This window comes from Helianthus annuus, chromosome 8 (genome assembly GCF_002127325.2).
Source record: "Helianthus annuus cultivar XRQ/B chromosome 8, HanXRQr2.0-SUNRISE, whole genome shotgun sequence".
In the NCBI taxonomy this organism is placed as follows: Eukaryota; Viridiplantae; Streptophyta; class Magnoliopsida; order Asterales; family Asteraceae; genus Helianthus; species Helianthus annuus.
The window spans coordinates 56,483,194-56,507,613 of record NC_035440.2 but is presented as its reverse complement, the minus strand read 5'-3'; the positions used below and the strand labels follow the sequence as shown (position 1 = coordinate 56,507,613).

Genomic DNA, 24,420 nt, shown 5'->3' with positions numbered 1-24,420 from the left:
TTCGTCATGTGTTCGCGAACAGTTCACGAACATCCAAATTTCCTTAACGAACGAACACGAACATAGCCTTGTTCGTGTTCGTTCGGTTCGTTTACAACCCTACTTATTTATAAAAGTTGGTTTAGGTTGGGTTGTTAATAGGTATGAAAGGTTGGGTTGTGTAAATGAAAGAAAGAGAAATTAGTTTTTTATTAAAAGTTGGGTTGAGTTGGGTTATGAATGTGGATGGTCTTAGATGTTTTAAGAACTTTTCATATGTTAAGTGGTATTAGGTCGGATGGTGTGGGGGCACCACCCCCGCCAGGTCACCTTCTATAGCGTCCTGGGGCGCTATCACACCACACCCTCAAATTCAACTGGGGGCGTTATGGGTTGGTCGCTAGCATGGTAAAGAGAAGATTAATGTGTTCAGGTAGGGCCTACAACATGTAATCCAATCAATTTTTTTTTAATTTTGTTTAATATGGGGCTCTATTCACACTCTGCAAATTAAAGAGGGGCTCCATGGCTAACATGGATCCTACGTGGCCTAATAAAACCCCTAGAGGGCTCCTACCACACCCTTCAGCCTTATACACTAACAAAAGAAAAAAGTTTGGGCCATATTACAACATTATTCTAACCTCAAATATAATTGTAACATTCAAACTATTCACTGTACATGATCTTTGTTACTTATTTTATTTATTTAAATCAAGATTTGAAAAGGTTATCATATAAAATAAAAATCTGTTAAAAAAGTTACTTTATAACGCATATTATAAGTTGGTCGTTATTTATATTGGTCATATAGTGGAGGGTTTAAATAAGAAGAAATTTTTTGTAAGAATAAAAAAGAAAAATTTGAACCAATAAAAATGTTTTATTTAATTTCATTTAATTTTTTTATTTAATATTAGTGTGAAGGTATATTAGTAAACTGAGATAGATCATTAATTGTATTAATTACATTAATTGGTAATTTTCCTTTTTAATAATTAAATATATTAAATTTGTAACTTATTTTCAAAAAGATATATCTTTTTTTAAAACAATAAAAAAAATTATTTAAAGTGTAGGATAAATGACTTGGTATGTAGGATAAGTTACGAGTTGTATACAATAAATTTCATATATGAGTACAATAAATTTCAAAACGTGTAGGATAAAATTTTGATGTGTGTAGGCAAAAATTTTAATGTGGAGGATAATAGTCTTTATGACAAATTAATTAGTCAAAGATAATAATAAATGAGATGAAAGAAAAACTATTTAATGTTTTACAATCGTATCATTTGTTCTTTCTCTTCTCAATTTAATTTTTTTTTCTCAAATGAACCTCAGTCATATAAACAACAAAAGAAAAATAACCATTTATTGTTTCACATGTTCACATTCCTTTTCAATTTCATTTTGTTCGATCTTTTTTTTCCCTCCTTTTCCTGATATGATCGATTTGCTGTTTTGACTACTTTTATCCTGATGCGCCGCATCTTATCGTGTATGCTTTAACTACTTTAAGATACTAATGCTATTAATAATTAATATACACACGCTCGTGTGTGTCACTGTCAATGATTCATTGGATTGTCTATATATTTAGGAATAATGGATTTTAATAATCCAAACTATTAGTTATTGGTTTACAATATATGAAAAGGTGCGACTATCACTGATTATTTTTTAAATTAAAGCCGTTATCGGCCAATGACTAATAGTTAAGATTATTAAAATCCATTATTCCATATATTTATGTAAATATTTTATCGAGGTTTATGGTTATAAGTCATAAGTTATAACTTTCCCAAATTTTATTACACAAAGAAATATCCAAACGTGGAGATGGTTTGGAAAACCAACAAAAACAACGAGAAAGTACTTATGTAACACACCGTAAAATAAAAACATCAACTCAAACTGGACACTCAAAGGGCTCATCCGGTGCTAGTCCGGCCATGAAGTAGTAGATGTAGCCATCGATCTAACAGTGTTTGACGCAGAAGCACCTGCGTCGAAAACCACGACACTTTCCTCTAGGAAACCCTTCAGATTTGCACACGTTACCACAGTTGTTGTCGCTAAAGCACGCCCCCTTGAACTTGCGGCTCTGGGACAGACATGTTCTCGCTTCCACCATGATCGGACCACCCATTTCTGTGTACATAATTATAATATATGTTAACACCCGTACACATAACAAGTAATGAATGTATACAAAATCATCAGTTTCATAACTGAAGTTTTATACTTAATTATGACTTATATTAGACATGCATGGGCGGATCCAGGGGGGTTTTGGGGGTTTCCAGGAACCACATCGGTTTGAAAAAACGTGAAAAAATTAGTGAGAACCTTGTATTATTTGAAAAAAATTAGTAAGGATTAGTGAGAGTCTATCAAAAGGAACCCCTGAACAAGGTTCCTGGATCCGCCCCACTGTAGAGATACACCAAAGTAATATAAAACAATTAGTTATTACATAAACATGCATGTTGTAACTTGTAAGAGATCGATGAGATGGGTTACCATTGGCCAGTAGACACATGACAACAAGCAACAATGCTGCAAACAGCTTCATGATGGAAGACTTCATCTTCACCTTGAGATCTAGAGAGAGAGAGAGAGAGAGAGAGAGAGAGAGAGAGAGAGAGAGAGAGAAAGAGAGAGAGAGAGAAGAGTGATCTAGCATGACCATGTATGGTGGTGTTTATATAGAGATAGTTTATCGTGTGAAACATGTACTCATTTTCATTTCTTATTCTCTACTTTTCGAAAAGGGGCAAAAGGCTAGCTAGTTAGGTCCTCCATTGTTACAAAAGAAAAGAAAATAGAACATGCTAGATTTTTTTATAAGATAATATACTTCTAAGAGCATTCACATCCGATCCACTAAAAATATACATACATTCCACTAAAAAACAACTCCTATATCAATATATTTCCACTAAAAACAAATACTTTTTCTCTCTCCTTTTCAATATATATTACATTTTCTCTCTCCTTCACTCACAACCACTTTCAATATATATTAAAAAGTATAGGGGGTGAATAGTGTCCCCCCAAATATACAGATGCACAGTAACATTTTCTCTCTCCTCCACTCACAACCACTTTTTATACTTCTTATATTTAAAAAACCCCCCACACAGATTTTGGTGATTTGGATGACAATGCTCTAATAATCTCAAACTTAAAAAAAAAATCTATATTCAGTAAAGCAACCCATGAGAACCCCCCAACTTGGTGCTCTTAGAAACTTTGTTTCTTTTGTTGGGCCACCAATCCATATTTAGTTATAAATAAAAATAACTAAAATTATGCACGTGCGCGTTGCGTTACAGACACGTTAAATGCAAACTTTTTGTAAGACAGACGGACCGCTAACTGTTGGGATGTTCCAATGTTTTTTGAGGCTCTAAGCGAACTACAAAGTCAGGGCCCTGTTGAATTGGTATAAAGGAAGTGAGATTGAGATTTGAGACATTGAATAACCATAGCGATGATTTTTCCTAATCTCGCTCAATACGCAATCAGTTTCACATTGGTTACTTAAATGACGCCGCAAGTAACGAGGGTTGATGTGTTGTGTGCGTGGACAATGCAGACTCCTAGTGTAAAGCCTAAATCTTGGGCCTAGAAACGTTGTTTAAATGCCAAAAAAAGAAGCAAGTCTAATATATGAAAGAAAATAAAATTGGAGGTCCTTGTTTTTTGGTAGCCCTAGGCCTTAGCCTAGGTTGATAAACCTTACGGGCCGGCCTTGCTGTTGTTACAAGTTCTTAGTTTGTAGTGTACTACACTTTCATACAAAATGTAATATATATCTACAAAGTAAGGCAAACGAAAAAAAACAAAGTAACACTTTCATACAAAATGTACTACAAAAGCATTGCATCATGTTTTTGTGGCATTTTTTTCCTACCATCGGCTATGACAAAAAGGGCTTAATCAATGGTTACACCTGTCGGCTGATACAACAAAAAAAACACCGACTATATTGGAATTGTGTGTGCCATTTGGCCTACAAAAATAATAAGTAATTGTTCGTTAGCGTAAGAAAAGACAATGAATAAAAAACGATAAGTACTAAGCTTACCATTATGTAATCAACATCGGCACACGACGTGAATCTGAAATACGTACCCAATTGGGCGGGCGATGAGGAAATAACATATAAACGGAGCAAACGAAGTTTTGCATAAAGTTTAACAACCTATTGCATAAAACAACAAAAATGCATAAGTTCCTATTGCCAAAAAATTTAAACACAAACATATAAAATATCGGTATTTAATATATCATACCTATTCATAGTAGGAATTTTCCAATGCTTCTTGGAATACTTGAGAATGAATGTATCCACTACGTTAGCACTAGACTTGACATTCAACATTTTGTAAGAAAAACAATAATGAAACGTTATACTAACGACGCAAAAGTTATAAGCATTAACTTACCATAAGCACCGACAAATTCAGGTCGTAGAAGCCCCAAAGCTAAAAGAAGAAAACACTTACGCAATCAAAACCAGAAAATACAATAATACAATCAACAATCAAAGTAGATATTAGTGATTCATAATATGTAAATACATATACAAGCTCAGGTTATTAGTTGCAAGGGGTGGCTGCATCAAATCCATTTTGATTGCCACGCCTAGAAAAAAACATCTTCATATCCCTAAAAAATTAAACATAAACTGTAAATACGTCACGACTCACGATATATAAAATAAACAAAGTATGCAAGGTACCTACCTCATCGAAACCTAAAAGCCAATAACAAAACTAACATAACAAATAAGGAAAAAGTCTCAGATGAGTTTGCCCTCACCATCATCAACAACATAAACAAAAACAAAGCAAAAGAGTACTTACAAACAACCACCAACAACAGTCGACATGTTTTCCAGAATCCAATCTGCGTACATTGTACAAATTGCATATAATGAACCCAAAGAACAAATTTAATAAACAAATAAAAAGAAAAATGAGAATAGTAGCAACGGAATTCGCCTTCGCCCAAATCTACCATGACTACAGTCGTAGCAAATGGTGTAGAGAAAATCTCCATACAACACAATTGCCATCTAACCAAGATATAGATTGGATCTACAAAGTCCAATTACTACAACTAATCATCATCACGGCATCGTCGTTACGACAACAAACACAACAACGAAACAATGTAAAAGATAAATCTATAGTTAATATGTTACCAAAAATCCCAGCAAAGCATCACATATCTGAGGAACATGATAATCCTTTCAAAAGAACCAATTCAAAGATTTCTATGTGTTGTTACTTTTACCTCCAAGTTTGTGTGTCTTAGCATAGCATCATAGACACACAGACTCAATCCAAGCAGTCGCGTACAACAACGAGTCATCCTCACCAACCGAATAACGAACAACTCACAGATTGCAAGTAACCATCGTCTTAGCAAAGCATCACAGACGCGGAAAAAGAACATAAGTAGTCTCAGATGACTTAAGAGCCACCCTTACTGGCCGAATATCCTTCAATACATAGCCTTCAAAAACAATCTCAAAAGCATACCATCATATAACCACACGCAAAATTAAAACAATCTCAGACAACTAATCAGTCATACTCACAGACCAATTATACATTAACACACCAACAACCAACAAAGAACGCCTTAACAAAGCATCATACAACAAATCGAACAGTCTAACAATCTGTGAATACTAAAAAGTAACCATAATCGTCAAACCAACATCAAAGACACAAAATCCAACTACTTTTAAAGACATGCAAGTGTGTCATCGCACGTTAAAACACATAAAACCCAACAAAACGTCATCACACTCAACATCGGATACGAATCGTCAAACGCAATCGCTAAACCCAAAACATCCCCACATTGTAGAAATCCTAAAACATATTTTCCATAGAGACGAACATAACAATAAGCATACCGTGACGTGAAACATCCGGTAACATCAGTAACAAATAAGCCCAGTAAACCAAAACTCAGAAAGTCGTAAACAAAAAATCGAAGACGACGAAACAACATACGTCAACAACGGGAACAAACACTTTGTGGCGTTGGCTTGAAAACACACATAAGTAACACAAACCCACTAAAACAAACCGTTCAAATAATACACCCAATAACCAAGTCGATCAGATAAGATGTGTAAACCAACAAACAATTTCTTTTACCTAAAGCAGCCGAAGAAAGTAGGCGGAAATTGTCCGAGTATATATAGAGAGAGAAGCATGTAGAGAGAGAGAGAGAGCGTAAAAGATAAAACACGCTGAGGGCGCAACATTTTAAACCTCCACTGACCCAAAATGTACAACTATAAAAGCCAGGGGCGATGCTTTGAAGGGGCCGGGAGCGGCGCCCAACCCCCCGAACTTTTCGGCCAATAGTGTTATATATGTAGTTTTCATATAAAAATTTTTGGGTATATATGTTTTCGACCCCCGGTTCTATAGAAATTTTTGGGTATATACGTTTCGATCCCCCCCCCCCCCGGTAAAAATTTTCAAGCTTCGTCACTAATAAAAGCAAGACAAACAAACCAAAGTAAGTAAAACCAACAAAGTACAAGATGCAACCCACAATGAATAGAAATCTTGTAAATTAACATTATATAAATAACCAGGTTTAATAATGTTTTAGAAATTAACATATATAAATAAGCAAGTTTAATAGTGTTTTAACAACGTCATTCAATTTTTTTCATGAAAAGATACACAAGTTTCAATATTAATCCATTCCTCTTAATTACCATATATTACTAATGAAAGCCAACGAATAGTAATTATAATATTATAATAGTATATATAATTCTTTTAATACTTTTATGGTTTTAATATTTATAATAATAACTATTATTATTATTATTATTATTATTATTATTATTATATTTTCTTTTTCATTTTAAAGCCAATAAATAGTAATTATAATATTATAATAGTATATATAATTCGTTTAATACTTTTATGGTTTTAATATTTATAATAATAACTATTATTATTATTATTATTATTATTATAATAAGTATATTTTCTTTTTCATTTTATTTATATTAAAGTTGGTTATTATGGAGCAAATTGGTTATAAATTATAAGGTGTTTTATTTCTATAGGGAAAGTTTAGTCAGTTTCGACCATATATTACCATATATTATTACTATATATTACTAATGAAAGCCAATGAATAGTAATTATAATATTATAATAGTATATATAATTCTTTTAATACTTTTATGGTTTTAATATTTATAATAATAACTACTACTATTATTATTATTATTACTATTATTATTATAACTATATTTTCTTTTTCATTTTATTTATATTAAATTTGGTTATTATGGAGCAAATTGGTTATAACTTATAAGGTGTTTTATTTCTGTAGGGAAAGTTTAGTCAGTTTCGACTATAATAAAATGTAAATAAATTAGATATGTAACTTAAACTAGTTATTTTTATAATTGTTGGTTTCTAAGTCAAGTTACTAAATAGAAGATATAGTACGTTAACTAAAATACAATTACTAATTTTATTAACAGTGATGTACAACTTTATAAGTATATAATGCAACATTGCTTCTTTTAAAATAAAATATCTATATCATTTATAGAATAATGAGTTAATTGCCCGGATAGTCTTTGTGGTTTGTCATTTTTTTACATTTGGTCACCACCTTTTCAAAATAGCATGTATAGTCTCTGTGGTTTAACAAACTATTACTCGGAGAGTTAGTAATGGATGGGAGTTAAATAATTCACTTAAGTGGGTGTAAAATTATAAAAATATCCTTGGTCCATCTCTCTCTCTTTACTCTCTCTCTCTATATCAGACATATCTCTCTCTCTACTCTCTCTGTTTAAAAGGCACCACCACAACCACCTCCACCACTGCCATCACCACTCAGCCACCACCACTATCATCACTGCCACAACCACCTTCCACCACAACCACCACCACCACCATCATCACCACCGTTGATTTTTGCTCTCGTTTAAGAGGAATAGCGCCCAATAAGTACATGTCCCATCCAACAACAGGGTAGAGGAAATTGAATTTCTGCCTAACGTTATATATGTTCAAAAAGCTTTGGTGGTTAGACACATAAACAACTGGAGAATCTTTTGGAGGCAGATTCTAATAACCCTGAATCTTTAGGCTAAAAATGGTCCAATCGTCATAGATACCCAAATTTTAGAAATAAAGTTATAGAAATTTCTTTGGCATCGATCTTTTATGAGCACGAATGGATGTCCCACTACCATGACCAAAAATAGAAATACAATTTTAATATAGATAATAATTATTAATAGGAGAAATAAAAATTGTAATTTTATAAATTTAGAAGCTGGGATGAATGTGGAACCTGATAATTGATAGGATGTTCCAGGTGACCCAGTACTGGCAAGTTCAGATCTTACTATTACAGATCGTGATTTTTTATTTTGGTTTGGCAATTTATATTCAACATACATGCAAATGGACCTATCTCGTCGGTGAAAAAAGAGAGCAAAAATCGGCGGTGGTGATGATGGCGGCAGTGGTGGTTGTGGCAGAGGCTGGTTGTGGCAAGTGGTGATAGTGGTGGTGGCTGAGTGGTGATGGCGGTGGTGGAGGTGGAGGTGGTTGTGGTGGTGGCTTTTTAAAGGAGAGAGAGAGAGAGAGTAGAGAGAGATATGTCTGATATAGAGAGAGAGTAAAGAGAGAGAGATGGACCAAGGGTATTTTTTTAATTTTACACTCACTTAACTGAATTATTTAACGCCCATCCATTACAGAGACTATCCGAGCAACAGTTTGTTAAACCACAGGGACTATACATGCTATTTTGAAAAGGTGGAGACTAAAGATAAAAAAATGACAAACCAAATGTCCTATCCGGGTAATTAACTCTAGAAGAAGAGTTAATTGCCAAAATCGTCCCTGAGGTTTGGGCATATTTGCCATTTTTCGTTCAAAATGACACTTTTGTACCAAATTGCCACCAACGTTTGTAACTTTTTGCCATTTTCATCCAAACCACTAACTTAGTTATTTTTTTTGTTAAATTGAGGATATTTGGATGAAACTGGCAAATATAAAACCACAGGGACGATTTTGGCAATTTACTCAAACCTTTTTTAATTTCTTTTATTTAATTATTTTTGTTACATATATAATAAAAAAAAGAATATACATGGAGTTTTTAGGAAAAAAAATAATAGTTTTGTAACATAATTTTTAAAAATTTTCATCCAAATCACTAACTTAGTTTATTTTTTCTGTTAAGTTGAAGGATGTTTTAAATTTTATATATTAAGACAGAAATTAATTTATAGCTTCTTTATATAAATCAGTTTTATAAAGAGAAAACGTCATTGGTGTGCAAAATATAACAATCGATTACAATTTTTAGTATTTATCAAATTGTAAACGTTACATATTTTTTTTTAAATGTGTTGAGCACCTAGCAAATATGTTGGTAGAAATAAAATATTTATTAAATAAAGATTATGAGGGTAACTAACTAATACTTATTCTGAGTGGTTTGAGTAAAGAAACTTTTGGTTCATAACATTATAATTACAATTTGGTGGGTAATTTTAAGGTTTGGTAACGATACGTTGTTTATAGGGTGAGGGGGCACTAGCTTCTGTTTTTCCTTAGGAGCAAATTTAAAAGAGTAGAAGATGAATTACAAACTTGGTACATATGATAAGAATTTTTTATTTGACCTTTTTCAATAAGGTCACCAGCATTTTAGTTTTATAAAATTTATAGGTTTAAGTAGATTTTATTTTTATAAAACTGATCTATATAAAAAATTGGAAATTAATTTATGTCTTACTTTATAAACATCCTTCGCCTTAATAGAAAAATTAATTTAGTTAGTGGTTGGATGAAAATTTATAAAAATTATATGACAAAGCTATATTTTTTTCATATAAAAATTACATGTATATTCTTTTTTATTATATATGTAATAAAATTAATTAAATAAAAGAAATTTAAAAGAGTTTGAGTAAATTACCAAAATCGTCCCTATGGTTTTATATTTGTCAGTTTCATCCAAATATCCTCAACTTAACAGAAAAAATAAACTAAGTTAATGATTTGAATGAAAATGGTAAAAAGTTACAAACGTTAAGGGCAATTTGGTAAAAAATATCATTTTGAACGGAAATTATAAATCTGCCCAAACCGTATTGATGATTTTGGCAATTAACTCCTAGAATAATTTAGAAACTTTCATTACTTCTGTTTGTGCTTACTGGACAACAATATAATGCATGACCTTTTTTACATTTTAGTGCATTCCACGTGTGCTTCACCTCCCAAAAGAGTGTTCATGTAGATTTTTTTTTTTTTTTTTATTAAAATAATTTTGTGAACACTACACTAGCTATCCAATCAAATTACATTTAGTTTTTTTTTTCTTTCTTTTTTCAAACACAACCTTTAAGATCGTTTTAGTTTTTCTTCAGACGAAGTTTTTAATTAATTAACTTTTGTGATCCAGTCAGATTTTATTATTTTTTTCGAACGCAAATTTTAAATAATTAATTCTAAAATATTTTTTAAGTGAAACTTTTGGTTAATTAACTTTTGCGATCCAATCAAATTTTATCAATTTCTTTTCGAAAACAACTTTCAAGTAATTAGTAGTTTTTCTTTCAAAATAACTTTTAAGGTACCATGAAATTTTGAGTATGTCGTTGTGACATGCGTATTTTTATCTATGTGTTGATATAAATTTTCCCGCCTTATAACTATTAAAATACCATGCAACATAAAATATCGAGTATGTCGCTACACGGCTTTATATAAATTTTTTATAATCAATACTTTTGGACATATAACGATTTTATTTATTGGCTTTTATCTTTTAGTTGTTATAATGAGTGTCGGTATTTGTAACGCTCCGCATTTTCGCACTTTCTTATTTTAGCAAGTCGTGTTGTACCTTCCGTATTTAGACTCTTGTACTCTCTTTGTAACCTACTTTCGTTTCGTTTGTAATTCGAGACTATTGATCATAATGAAAACGAAGCTATTTTATTCATGTTTGTGTTAGACTTATGTGCAATGTTCACGTTTGAACGATATATTATCCTAGACTCTCGTTTCGTTGTTACGCTCTAAGCTCGTTAAACTAATTGAAACTATTATGAGATTCGGATCCAAATTCTCGCAAGTCGAAAGCTTTGTGAAGCGAATAATCGTTTAAAGAATATTTTCTATTATTCATTATATTTATGATCATCATTTAAATTAATTAAATTAATTAATTTTGTTATTTAAAAGTGTATTTTTATTAATAATCTAGTTAGTCTCATTAAATTATAAAGTTAGTAAATATAAACTAACTTAGTTAGTTTAAACTTCAAGGTTAATCTTTTAAAACTATATAAACATAGTTAAATAAAGTTCAGGGACCGATTATGCAATTCCTGAAAGTATAAAGTGCAGGGACTATTATTGCAATTGTTAAAAACTGGAATTTATAATAATAAGACACAAAAAAAAAATAAAATAAAAAGGATGCAGACCATGGGAATCGAACCCGGGTCTGTACCCTCATACACACACGCATTAACCAGCTGAGCTGGGACTCCTCATTGATCAATATCAGCCCAGTAAAATATATAACAACTCGTTAAAACGACCTGATTCACAGCCCAGCGCGGACAGACTCGTTTTGGGCGGGTTTTTGGTGAGTTTTTGAGTTTTAAATCATGTTTTAACATTAATTACTCAACCACAACCTAACCTAAACCTTCTCCTATAAATACCACACTAATCCAAGTCCTAAACACTTTACAAACACTCTCTAATCTCTCCAAAACACTCTCAAATTCAAGCTCAAAGCTGCATTTTCGGGTAGATTGATACACCTACACTAAAAGTGGTATAACTTGCTCATTTCTTAACGAAATTGCTTGATTCTTTTTCCTACTTGCTTGGTTAATCATGTAGTTTGATTCCTTGACTTCTCCTTGGAGAAATCAGACCTGGAATTGCTCCGAAATTGACCAAAAACTTTCTGTTTTGTTTCAAACTTATGCAAACTTCATCCAACTTGTGTGAAACACATCTCAAACCAATGTCCTAATGCTTACAACCTCTCTTATGGTTGGTTAAGCTTAAAAACATGGTTGAGACATCTAAATCAGAGGTTAAAACCTCATAGACTTTCTGTTTTTAATTAGGGTTTTACCCACAAGTAATGTTCAAGTGTGAAACTTGTTGAATGTGTGATGGTTGGATTAGCTTGGGCTATCCTTCATAAGAATCCACTCATTACTTGATGTTTTGCTATAGATTAGTTGTTGTTAATACCTTGATACTTGTACGTTCATGACCCTCCTTGTTGTTTATAACAACAAGTGTAGTGGTGAACAATAGAGGTGCCTAAATGGAAGCTTGTTCTTCCTACCTCATGTATGTATTCTATGACACAAAGAGGTACCTAAATGGAGACATTAATCTCCTACCTCATGCTTGAATCATAAGACTTGTAAACTATATAATATCTAAGTTATTCTATATGTATACATCTAAGTAACTAAGACTTGATGATGACTTAATAGTTATTGGTTAAGTGGACGTTACATCATCTATGACCATGCCCTTGTTACGACTCTAATGGATCTTAGAATCCATGAAATCATACCAACTCTTTTGAGTTTAATAGTGTCAAGAACAAGAGTTATGTGTACAAGATGATTATTTTCACTTATGTTATTTTTATACATTTTAAACTCCGAATCTATGATCTTCCGATTTCCCCAAACTCACACACCTTTGCTTTCCCGTGTAGAAGGACAAGGTGCTCCAAACTAATCCATCCACCAACTTGCTCTCGGAACTTCAAGTCACGACTTGTAAACCGTGAGTATACTCGATCCCTTTTTCCCCTTTACACTTTGGGATGCGACATGTATACCTATTCAAAACAACTTTTATGCTTAAACAAAACATACTCTATCTATGAACGTGACATGAAACTATTATGAATATTTGCTATGCTTGTATGCTCTATGAACGATTTGGAACGTTATATGCTCATTAACTTTGCTAGCCCACCTTAACAATTATAGCGCTATAGGATTTACGCCCCGCCCGCTATTCTAATTGGGTATTGTTGAGTTAAACATTTCTATCCCGCTGAACGATTGGGATTAGGCTCTTTGTGCGTTGTATTCTTGGGTTTGATCATATAGTACGCCAAAAATTGCATTGCTAGTAAATTTATTCACTATGTTACATGTTGGATATGAGTTTTTATTCTATTATGCTATGTAGTCAAACTTGTATACTCGCCTTTGCTTTTGCATTGAACTCTATTTTAATACATGTTGCAGGTTAATTATTGAGATGATATGCAAGACGAAACAAGATTTAGGGTGGACTAGATACACACCTAGATAAATCTATCTTTTGTTTGTTATGTTATGCTATGAAACATTGTTGTTATTTCTTTTGAATCTTGTATGACAATTTAGTATTGCAATGAAATTTGAATTTAATTAAATATTGTCACATAGTGTTATGACGTCTCTAGCAATCTATACACACTTCGTCTCATCCCGATGTTTCCGCCATCGGTTGGGGTGTGACAGATTGGTATCAGAGCCATAACTATAGGGAATTAGGAAAAATTGCCATGCTTTTGCCCTAATCTATAGTTCTAGGAATTTTGCCTCTTATTTGTTGTTTAAAACTTTTGTGCTCTACCATGCATGCTTCCTAGCTATACTTTCTACTAAAATTATGTGCCTTTCCTAAGGCAAACACTAATACACTTATGCTATTTTTATGCTCTTGTAACACCAACGAGAAGAATTTACCAAAATAGGCGTGAAACCCACAATTTGGTAAACGACTCTCATTCTACCTTTAATCTATTTTGCACGAAATTTCACCATTAAGCTAGGAGTGACATCCACAACTTAATGGTAATTTCCATTCCAACTCTAGTGGACCCTCGTCAAAGTGTCAAAATTTTATTTTGATCGACGAGTACCAACCACATTTAGGGTACGAAATCGTCAAGTTAGGGGTGAAACCCGCATCTCGTCGATTAAGTCCCATTCCTCGATTTTTATTCTCGCCAAAGTCCCGAATGTTTCAATCATTTAGAGATGTGTAGTAACCGGAAGGGTAAGATACCGTTAATCGCTTCTCGACGAGAGTATCTTACTTATAGGCCAAAGCACAATATCTCTAAATCGAAAGAACTTTCGACCCACTTTGGAATAGTCGACGTTTCTCTACCCGAAACAATCCAATGTTTTATTGAGCCTCTCTTTTATGTATCTCAATTTATATGTGATTTTATACTTGAACGTTCGTTCATTTCAAAATGTCGTTTTAATCATTTCGCACGTTATCGCAATCACAAACAATAATAATCCCTCGTGAACAAACTAAATTTACGATGCTTTCGTTTATTCATGTTATGCTATGTGGAATTCATGATTATGCTATATGAGACATTTAAACTTTTATGCTATGATAATCAACTTGAAACTTTATACTATGTGACCCTTTATGCTATGTGACCAATTTCATTTTTCTAAAACAAGCATTATGACCAAGTCTCACTCTTTTCGTTCTTTTGAATCTTAGATGTCTTCTCGTCACTCCAATGCGTCTAGGAAGTCAAAGTCTCACTCTACCAAGAAGATGATGGCTTTCATGGCCGATCAATTTGCGCGTGTCGTTCCAAAGGTCATTTCTGAGATTCGTGCCTCTGAAACTCCTCACTCATCCGTCGACTCTAAGGTCGAAATACGCAAACCCGCCTCGTTCAACTTTAAACACTTCTCGTCGTGCAATCCCAAGCCATTCACCGGCAATGATGGGGTGACCGCTATGCTCGAGTGGTTTGACAGCATAGAGGTCACATTCATCAATAGCGATTGCCCTGACGAACTCAAGACACGTAGCGCAACCGGGGTATTCCAAGCCCGCGCTCTTGAGTGGTGGTCGAATGAAAGAAACATCCGTTCGAACGAGTTGGCTTATGCGTTGACCTGGGAGGAGACAAAGGCCCTAATGATGGATGAGTTTTGTCCTCCGCATGAGCAAAGAAAGTTGGAAGAAGAATTTTGGGTTTTAAAGCAAGTTGGTGATGATAACCTAGCCTACACCACCCGTTTCAAACAACTCTGTTTCATTGTCCCTCACCTTGTTTCGACCCCTGATCGCAAGAAAAGCAAATATATCCATGGTTTACCCCTAGTATGCGTGACACAATCGAGGCAGCCAAACTCGATAGCATCGAAGACATTTACCGTTTGGCCGCGTCTTTGAACAACAACCGTATTCGCGATAAGCAAGCCGCAAACCCTGTTCCTTCGAAGCCAGCCAATCAAATCACCCAACAATCGAATAACAATAGGGGAAAGAAGCGAAAGCAATCCAACCCCATTTGTAACGCGATTGTGCCACCTGTTAACCCAAACCCTGTTGCTCCTGATAACGCCCAAAGGTCGTACACTGGGATTCACCCCAAGTGTGCCACTTGTAACTACCATCATCCCGTCAATGCTAGGTGCCGCCGTTGTGGCAATTGTAACCGTTATGGACACGACACCGCCTTTTGCCGATACCAACAACAACAAGCACCACGAGCTCAGCAAGCACCACAAGCTCAGCAAGCGCCACAAGCTGCCCCTGCTCCTCAGAACGCAAGACCACCTAGGGCATGTTTCAAATGTGGGGATGTTAATCATCTACGTCCCCAATGCCCTCAATGGATCCAAGAGCAGCAGCAACCTCCTCGTGGACGTGCCTTCAACCTAAACGCGAATCAAGCACGCAACGACAATGACGTCGTTAATGGTACGTTTCTTGTTAACCATCTTTATGCTTCGATACTATTTGATACTGGTGCGGACAAAAGCTTTGTGTCCCTAGAATTCGAATCATTGTTAAATTGTACACGCTCTAAGCTACCTAAGTCGTTTTCCGTTGAAGTCGCCAATGGCAAATCTATCTTAGTCGATTCCATTCTCCTCGATTGTCGTCTTACTCTTAACGAGCATGCTTTCTCTATTGATCTCATACCCATGCAATTGGGTAGTTTCGACGTCATCATAGGCATGGATTGGCTCCAAAAGAATCATGCTGAAATCGCTTGTCACGAGAAATTCGTTCGCTTACCTCTTCCATCCGGTGACGTTTTACACGTTTATGGAGACCGACCTTCAAGGGGACTAAAGTTGATGTCCTGCACACAAGCGAACAAGTACTTACGCAAACAGTACTTTGCCTTTTTAGCCCACATTGTGGAAGAAAAGGGCAAGGGAAAAAGTTTAAGTGATGTTCCAGTGGTGCGCGATTTCCCTGACGTCTTTCCTGAAGATCTACCCGGTCCTCCTCCTCCTCGATCTGTTGATTTTCGTATTGACCTCGTACCAGGTGCGACTCCTGTTGCCAAGGCTCCTTATCGTCTTGCACCTTCCGAGATGCAAGAATTGTCTTCTCAACTTCAAGAACTCCTCTATAAGAGTTTCATTCGTCCAAGTACCTCTCCTTGGGGTGCTCCTGTGCTCTTCGTTAAAAAGAAAGATGGTTCCTTCCGCATGTGTATCGACTATCGTGAGCTCAACAAACTCACCGTTAAGAATCGTTATCCCCTTCCGCGTATCGACGACCTCTTTGATCAACTACAAGGCGCTACCTGTTTCTCCAAAATCGATCTTCGTTCTGGTTATCACCAACTTCGAGTCCTCGAAGAGGACGTTCCCATAACCGCTTTTCGCACTCGCTATGGACATTACGAGTTCGTGGTTATGCCCTTTGGCTTAACCAACGCACCCGCTGTGTTCATGGATCTCATGAATCGTATTTGTAAACCATACTTGGATCGCTTTGTGATCGTCTTCATTGATGATATTCTCATTTATTCTAAATCTCGAGCCGATCACGAGCGTCATCTTCGCCTTATCCTTGAACTCTTGCGTACTGAACGTTTATATGCTAAGTTTTCTAAATGCGAGTTTTGGATCAAAGAAGTGCAATTCCTTGGGCACGTTGTTAGTGAAAAAGGAATCCATGTCGACCCTTCAAAAATCGAAGCCGTGAAGAATTGGACCGCGCCTAAATCTCCCTCTGAAATCCGTTCTTTCTTAGGATTGGCGGGTTATTACCGTCGATTCATCTCGAATTTTTCAAAAATCGCCGTTCCTCTCACTTCGTTGACTCAAAAAGAGAAACCTTTTGCTTGGGGTCCTGAGCAAGAGGAATCTTTTCAAACTCTCAAGGACTTGCTTTGCAACGCTCCTATCCTCGCTCTCCCTGATGGGAATGATGATTTCGTGGTGTATTGTGATGCATCGAATCGTGGTCTTGGTTGTGTGCTCATGCAACGAGACAAAGTCATCGCTTACGCCTCTCGTCAACTCAAAATACATGAGAAAAATTATACTACCCACGACCTCGAGCTTGGCGCAGTTGTTTTTGCGTTAAAGATTTGGCGACACTACCTATATGGTACTAAGTGTGTGGTTTTCACTGACCATAAGAGCCTACAACACATCTTTGACCAAAAAGAACTCAATATGCGACAACGACGTTGGGTGGAGTTGCTCAACGACTACGACTGCGAGATTCGCTACCACCCTGGTAAGGCGAATGTCGTGGCCGATGCACTTAGTCGTAAGGCTCATGTAGATGTCATTCGTTGTTTTCATATCTCGAGCGATCTTCACAATCGCATTCGTGAAGCGCAGCACTCCTCTATAAATGAAGGTTCCATGGCTGTAGAAATACGTGGAGCATCTGAAAGTCAACTCGTTTCAAAACCTGATGGTCTCCTCTATTGTTGCGATCGCGTTTGGATACCAGATCGTGACAATCTTCGTGACCTTATCATGAACGAAGCACACAAATCTAGGTACTCAATTCACCCTGGCGCTGACAAGATGTACCATAATCTACGTACATCCTATTGGTGGCCTGGTATGAAGAGAGACATTGCTGTGTATGTTTCCAAGTGTCTTACCTGTTCGAAAGTCAAAGCCGAGCATCAACGACCTTCTGGCCTACTCGAACAACCCGAAATTCCCGTTTGGAAATGGGATAGCATTGCGATGGACTTCATAACTAAACTCCCACGTACACCTTCTGGTTACGATAGCATTTGGGTAGTCATTGATCGTTTGACTAAGTCCGCACAATTCATTCCCATTCGCGAGGATTTCAAGGTTGAACGACTTGCTCGTGTCTATACCAATGAAGTCATACGCCACCATGGTGTTCCTCTCGACATCATTTCTGATCGTGATGGTCGATTCACTTCGCGTCTCTGGCAAACTTTTCAGTCCGCTATGGGTACTCAATTAAATCTTAGTACGGCCTTTTATCCCCAAACGGATGGACAGACTGAACGTACTATCCAAACCCTAGAGGACATGCTCCGTTCTTGTGTCATCGACTTTGGTGGTAGTTGGGATGTGCATTTACCTTTGATCGAGTTCTCGTATAACAATAGCTACCACTCCAGTATTCAAATGGCTCCTTTCGAGGCATTGTATGGCCGCAAATGCCGATCTCCTTTAAGCTGGCACGAGATTGGTGACAAACATTTTACTGGCCCTGAGATCATACAAGAAGCAACGGATAAGATTCTCTAAATCCGTGACAATCTAATCAAGGCTCGAATTCGTCAAAAGAGCTACGCAGACAAGGGACGCAAACCTATGGAATTCAACGTTGGGGACCATGTCCTACTCAAGGTGTCTCCTTGGAAAGGAGTGGTTCGTTTTGGTAAAAAGGGAAAACTTGCCCCTCGCTATGTTGGTCCTTTCAAGATACTCGAAAGGATTGGTAAGGTGGCTTATCGACTCGATTTACCTCAAGAGCTCAGCAATGTTCATCCAACGTTCCACGTCTCGAACCTAAAGAAATGTCTCGCTGATGAAGGACTTCAAGTTCCTCTCGAAGATCTTCAAATCTACGAAACTATGCATTTCGTGGAAAAACCTGTCGAAATCGTGGACCAAGAAGTCAAGTTATTAAGGCGCAGTAAAATCCCTATCGTCAAGGTTAGATGGGAAGGAAAACGTGGCGCTGAATTTACATGGGAACTCAAAAAGGATATGAAGTCGAAGTATCCTCATCTTTTCCCTACGTCTTCCTAAATTTCGGGATGAAATTTCCTAAAGGAGGGGAGACTGTAACGCTCCGCATTTTCGCACTTTCTTATTTTAGCAAGTCGTGTTGTACCTTCCGTATTTAGACTCTTGTACTCTCTTTGTAACCTACTTTCGTTTCGTTTGTAATTCGAGACTATTGATCATAATGAAAACGAAGCTATTTTATTCATGTTTGTGTTAGACTTATGTGCAATGTTCACGTTTGAACGATATATTATCCTAGACTCTCGATTCGTTGTTACGCTCTAAGCTCGTTAAACTAATTGAAACTATTATGAGATTCGGATCCAAATTCTCGCAAGTCGAAAGCTTTGTGAAGCGAATAATCGTTTAAAGAATATTTTCTATTATTCATTATATTTATGATCATCATTTAAATTAATTAAATTAATTAATTTTGTTATTTAAAAGTGTATTTTTATTAATAATCTAGTTAGTCTCATTAAATTATAAAGTTAGTAAATATAAACTAACTTAGTTAGTTTAAACTTCAAGGTTAATCTTTTAAAACTATATAAACATAGTTAAATAAAGTTCAGGGACCGATTATGCAATTCCTGAAAGTATAAAGTGCAGGGACTATTATTGCAATTGTTAAAAACTGGAATTTATAATAATAAGACACAAAAAAAAAATAAATAAAAAGGATGCAGACCATGGGAATCGAACCCGGGTCTGTACCCTCATACACACACGCATTAACCAGCTGAGCTGGGACTCCTCATTGATCAATATCAGCCCAGTAAAATATATAACAACTCGTTAAAACGACCTGATTCACAGCCCAGCGCGGACAGACTCGTTTTGGGCGGGTTTTTGGTGAGTTTTTGAGTTTTAAATCATGTTTTAACATTAATTACTCAACCACAACCTAACCTAAACCTTCTCCTATAAATACCACACTAATCCAAGTCCTAAACACTTTACAAACACTCTCTAATCTCTCCAAAACACTCTCAAATTCAAGCTCAAAGCTGCATTTTCGGGCAGATTGATACACCTACACTAAAAGTGGTATAACTTGCTCATTTCTTAACGAAATTGCTTGATTCTTTTTCCTACTTGCTTGGTTAATCATGTAGTTTGATTCCTTGACTTCTCCTTGGAGAAATCAGACCTGGAATTGCTCCGAAATTGACCAAAAACTTTCTGTTTTGTTTCAAACTTATGCAAACTTCATCCAACTTGTGTGAAACACATCTCAAACCAATGTCCTAATGCTTACAACCTCTCTTATGGTTGGTTAAGCTTAAAAACATGGTTGAGACATCTAAATCAGAGGTTAAAACCTCATAGACTTTCTGTTTTTAATTAGGGTTTTACCCACAAGTAATGTTCAAGTGTGAAACTTGTTGAATGTGTGATGGTTGGATTAGCTTGGGCTATCCTTCATAAGAATCCACTCATTACTTGATGTTTTGCTATAGATTAGTTGTTGTTAATACCTTGATACTTGTACGTTCATGACCCTCCTTGTTGTTTATAACAACAAGTGTAGTGGTGAACAATAGAGGTGCCTAAATGGAAGCTTGTTCTTCCTACCTCATGTATGTATTCTATGACACAAAGAGGTACCTAAATGGAGACATTAATCTCCTACCTCATGCTTGAATCATAAGACTTGTAAACTATATAATATCTAAGTTATTCTATATGTATACATCTAAGTAACTAAGACTTGATGATGACTTAATAGTTATTGGTTAAGTGGACGTTACATCATCTATGACCATGCCCTTGTTACGACTCTAATGGATCTTAGAATCCATGAAATCATACCAACTCTTTTGAGTTTAATAGTGTCAAGAACAAGAGTTATGTGTACAAGATGATTATTTTCACTTATGTTATTTTTATACATTTTAAACTCCGAATCTATGATCTTCCGATTTCCCCAAACTCACACACCTTTGCTTTCCCGTGTAGAAGGACAAGGTGCTCCAAACTAATCCATCCACCAACTTGCTCTCGGAACTTCAAGTCACGACTTGTAAACCGTGAGTATACTCGATCCCTTTTTCCCCTTTACACTTTGGGATGCAACATGTATACCTATTCAAAACAACTTTTATGCTTAAACAAAACATACTCTATCTATGAACGTGACATGAAACTATTATGAATATTTGCTATGCTTGTGTGCTCTATGAACGATTTGGAACGTTATATGCTCATTAACTTTGCTAGCCCACCTTAACAATTATAGCGCTATAGGATTTACGCCCCGCCCGCTATTCTAATTGGGTATTGTTGAGTTAAACATTTCTATCCCGCTGAACGATTGGGATTAGGCTCTTTGTGCGTTGTATTCTTGGGTTTGATCATATAGTACGCCAAAAATTGCATTGCTAGTAAATTTATTCACTATGTTACATGTTGGATATGAGTTTTTATTCTATTATGCTATGTAGTCAAACTTGTATACTCGCCTTTGCTTTTGCATTGAACTCTATTTTAATACATGTTGCAGGTTAATTATTGAGATGATATGCAAGACGAAACAAGATTTAGGGTGGACTAGATACACACCTAGATAAATCTATCTTTTGTTTGTTATGTTATGCTATGAAACATTGTTGTTATTTCTTTTGAATCTTGTATGACAATTTAGTATTGCAATGAAATTTGAATTTAATTAAATATTGTCACATAGTGTTATGACGTCTCTAGCAATCTATACACACTTCGTCTCATCCCGATGTTTCCGCCATCGGTTGGGGTGTGACAGTATTGTACCAATACTGTGATCATTCGAATCGATAACTACTGTATTACCGCCGCAACGTGCGGACATTTTTACTAGTTTGTTACAATTTAGAGATTATTTTTTTAATTCTTTAATGAAATAGTTATGAAACATGGTTATTTAGTATGCTTTTTCTTCACAAATATTTTCCAATGACCAAGTTTCGTATATCTTCTTTTTAGTTCACTTAATTCTTTATAAGAATAGCATTTACGTAAGGTATGTAAGGTTTTCACAAAACTAAAATTGTATTAAGAGTAAATGTTATTTTAGTCCATGTGGTTTGAGCTATTTTGGCAGTTTAGTCTAAATGATACATTTTTCGTATGTGGTTTCAAAAATGTTTCACCATTGACATTTTAGTTCATTGGGTTAACTTAATCCATTATTTATATAAACGAGAAAGACAATTCGGTCATCTTATATGACCGAATTGCTTTTCTAGTTCACATAATTATATACAAAATAACCGAATTGCTCTTCTCGTTAACAGAAAAATGGATGAATTTAACCCAGTGGATTAAAATAGCAACGATGAAACTTTTTTGGACCCACAGATGAAAAATGAAACCTTTAGATTAAACTGACAAAATGACTCAAACTAGATGAACTAAAATGACATTTAACTCTTGTATTAAGGCCATCCGTAGTCATAAAGCCCCTTGTGGGCGTTATGCAACACGTGTCGTGCCACGTCACACATGGGCTTTATGGGGCGTTATATTACTAGAGCCCGTAGTCATAAAGCCCCTACCCATCAATACCTAATTATTAATTTTCATTTTTATTAATTAATTATAAAAACCCTTAAAGCCTTTTGATTGGTCAAACCCTTAAATCTTTCTCACATCACGCCGCTATATATCTCGCACCCCACCTCCATTTTTCTTTCATACCGCCCCTTGTGGCGGTGTTACCCGACGTTTTCCGACGCTATGTGGAGACATAGCGCCCCACTACGTTTAATCTAATTAAAGGCTTATGCCTTGTGGGCGGATATGAACATGAAGATAGTGCAAAAAAGTTAAAAGCACTATGTGGTGTATATGTATGGGTTGTCGGCAACTTTTGATTAGGCCACCACCACCCATGTTAAAGGTTTTTTTCTTTAAACCGTAATTAAGTGTTGGACAGATTATATCATGATTTTTTTTCCATCAGTCAAGTTTCATTATCGAATTTCCCTAATTCGTTTATTTGAATGATATTAGTTTTAAAAAATCACACAATAAAATAAATACTGGACTAATTAGTATCGAATTATCAAGTTAAACTTAAACTAGTTAATGTTGATGAAAGAGAAAAAGAACTCAGGCTTAGCACTTTTAATTAACTAGCAGATGTTCAGATGTTCGAAGGCAAGTAGTCAAGAACAAAAGTCTAAGGGGTTGTTTGTTTTTTTCAAAAAAAGCTTCCTGATCTTTTATGTCTGCGTCACGCAGATCATGCGCAGACCTTTGGGTCTGAAGACTGTTTGTTTTCTCGAAGACCTTTTATTAAAAAAGGTCTGCGCGTCCTCTTCTTGGGGCAGATGTGGATTCATGTCTTCAAACCTCTTCTCATTCTTTCTTTTTGCACAGCTATACACGTAATATATTTTCAATTTATTCAGCAACTTGTAAAAGTTAAAAAAACAAACAATCTTCTTCTTGCAGACTGCAGAGGTTTGGTCCACCTCTTCAGCTACAGATCTCTGCAGATGTGGTACGCAGACTGCAGACGTTTTACATCTAAAGAAACAAACAAACAAACAGGACCTAAGTATACAGCGAAACACGTACACATTTGAAAATAAGAAAGCATTAAGTTTAGTGAATAGATATATAAAATGTACATGCACCTTATGTAAATTACAAACATACTATACATTTATCACACCTTGGTCCTCACCCATTTTTTTAATTACTAAAACACAAGTAAGAAATTATTTTTTATTTTTACAAAATTAATATGTCGTGTTCTAATAAAATCATTTATCATACAAGTCTTTTTTTTTCGAGCAAAAAGATGAACCAATTCAAAGTCTATCATGCGTTTTTTTCTTCTAATGTTGATATTATCACGCCTTTTAATTTAAAAATCTTATCTTATAACTAAATCTAAAGACAAAGATTCATAAAGAGCAAGAGTATTAGTTGTAAAGGGAAAAAACTCGTTATTATTAAGAATAAAGAAGAATAAACAAAGAGAATCCAAATCGGTCGTACCAACTACAATTACGTATGATAAAGAAAATAGAATTACACATGCCATCTTTTTTCCTTTTTATAAAGAGTTATATACTATTTTAATTCCTGTGGTTTAGCTATTTTACCAGTCTAGTCCAAAGGTTTGAAACATTGTCACTTTAGTTCAAGTAGTTTCAAATGTTGTCATTTTAGTCCACTAAGGTTAACTTCATCCATTTTTTTTGTTAATGAGAAGGGTGATTCGGTCATTTTATATGGTTGAATTGTCCTTTTAGTTAACAAAATTACATATAAAATGACTGAACTGCCCTTCTCGTGGATAGAAAAAATAGATAAAGTTAACACAGTGGACT

At 35.2% G+C, this 24,420-nt stretch overlaps 1 protein-coding gene across 1 annotated transcript; it reads right to left on the bottom strand.

Moving 5' to 3' along the window:
- Nucleotides 1–1,755: 1,755 nt before the first annotated feature.
- Nucleotides 1,756–2,670, bottom strand: LOC110872913 (defensin SD2-like). The gene is made up of 2 exons (XM_022121820.2): nt 2,506–2,670; nt 1,756–2,133 (listed from the first exon to the last, which is right to left on the bottom strand). The coding sequence occupies exons 1-2, from the start codon at nt 2,666–2,668 to the stop codon at nt 1,961–1,963; spliced, it is 336 nt and encodes a 111-aa protein (XP_021977512.2). The 5' UTR covers nt 2,669–2,670; the 3' UTR covers nt 1,756–1,960.
- Between the last annotated feature and the right edge of the window lie 21,750 nt (nt 2,671–24,420).

What these genes read in the sequence shown, in the direction of transcription:
- LOC110872913 (XM_022121820.2), bottom strand. Translation starts at nt 2,668, where the DNA reads ATGCTAGATCACTCTTCTCTCTCTCTCTCTTTCTCTCTCTCTCTCTCT. An exon ending in CATGTGTCTACTGGCCAATG is followed by an intron (nt 2,134 to 2,505) that starts GTAACCCATCTC and finishes TTATGTACACAG; the next exon opens with AAATGGGTGGTCCGATCATG.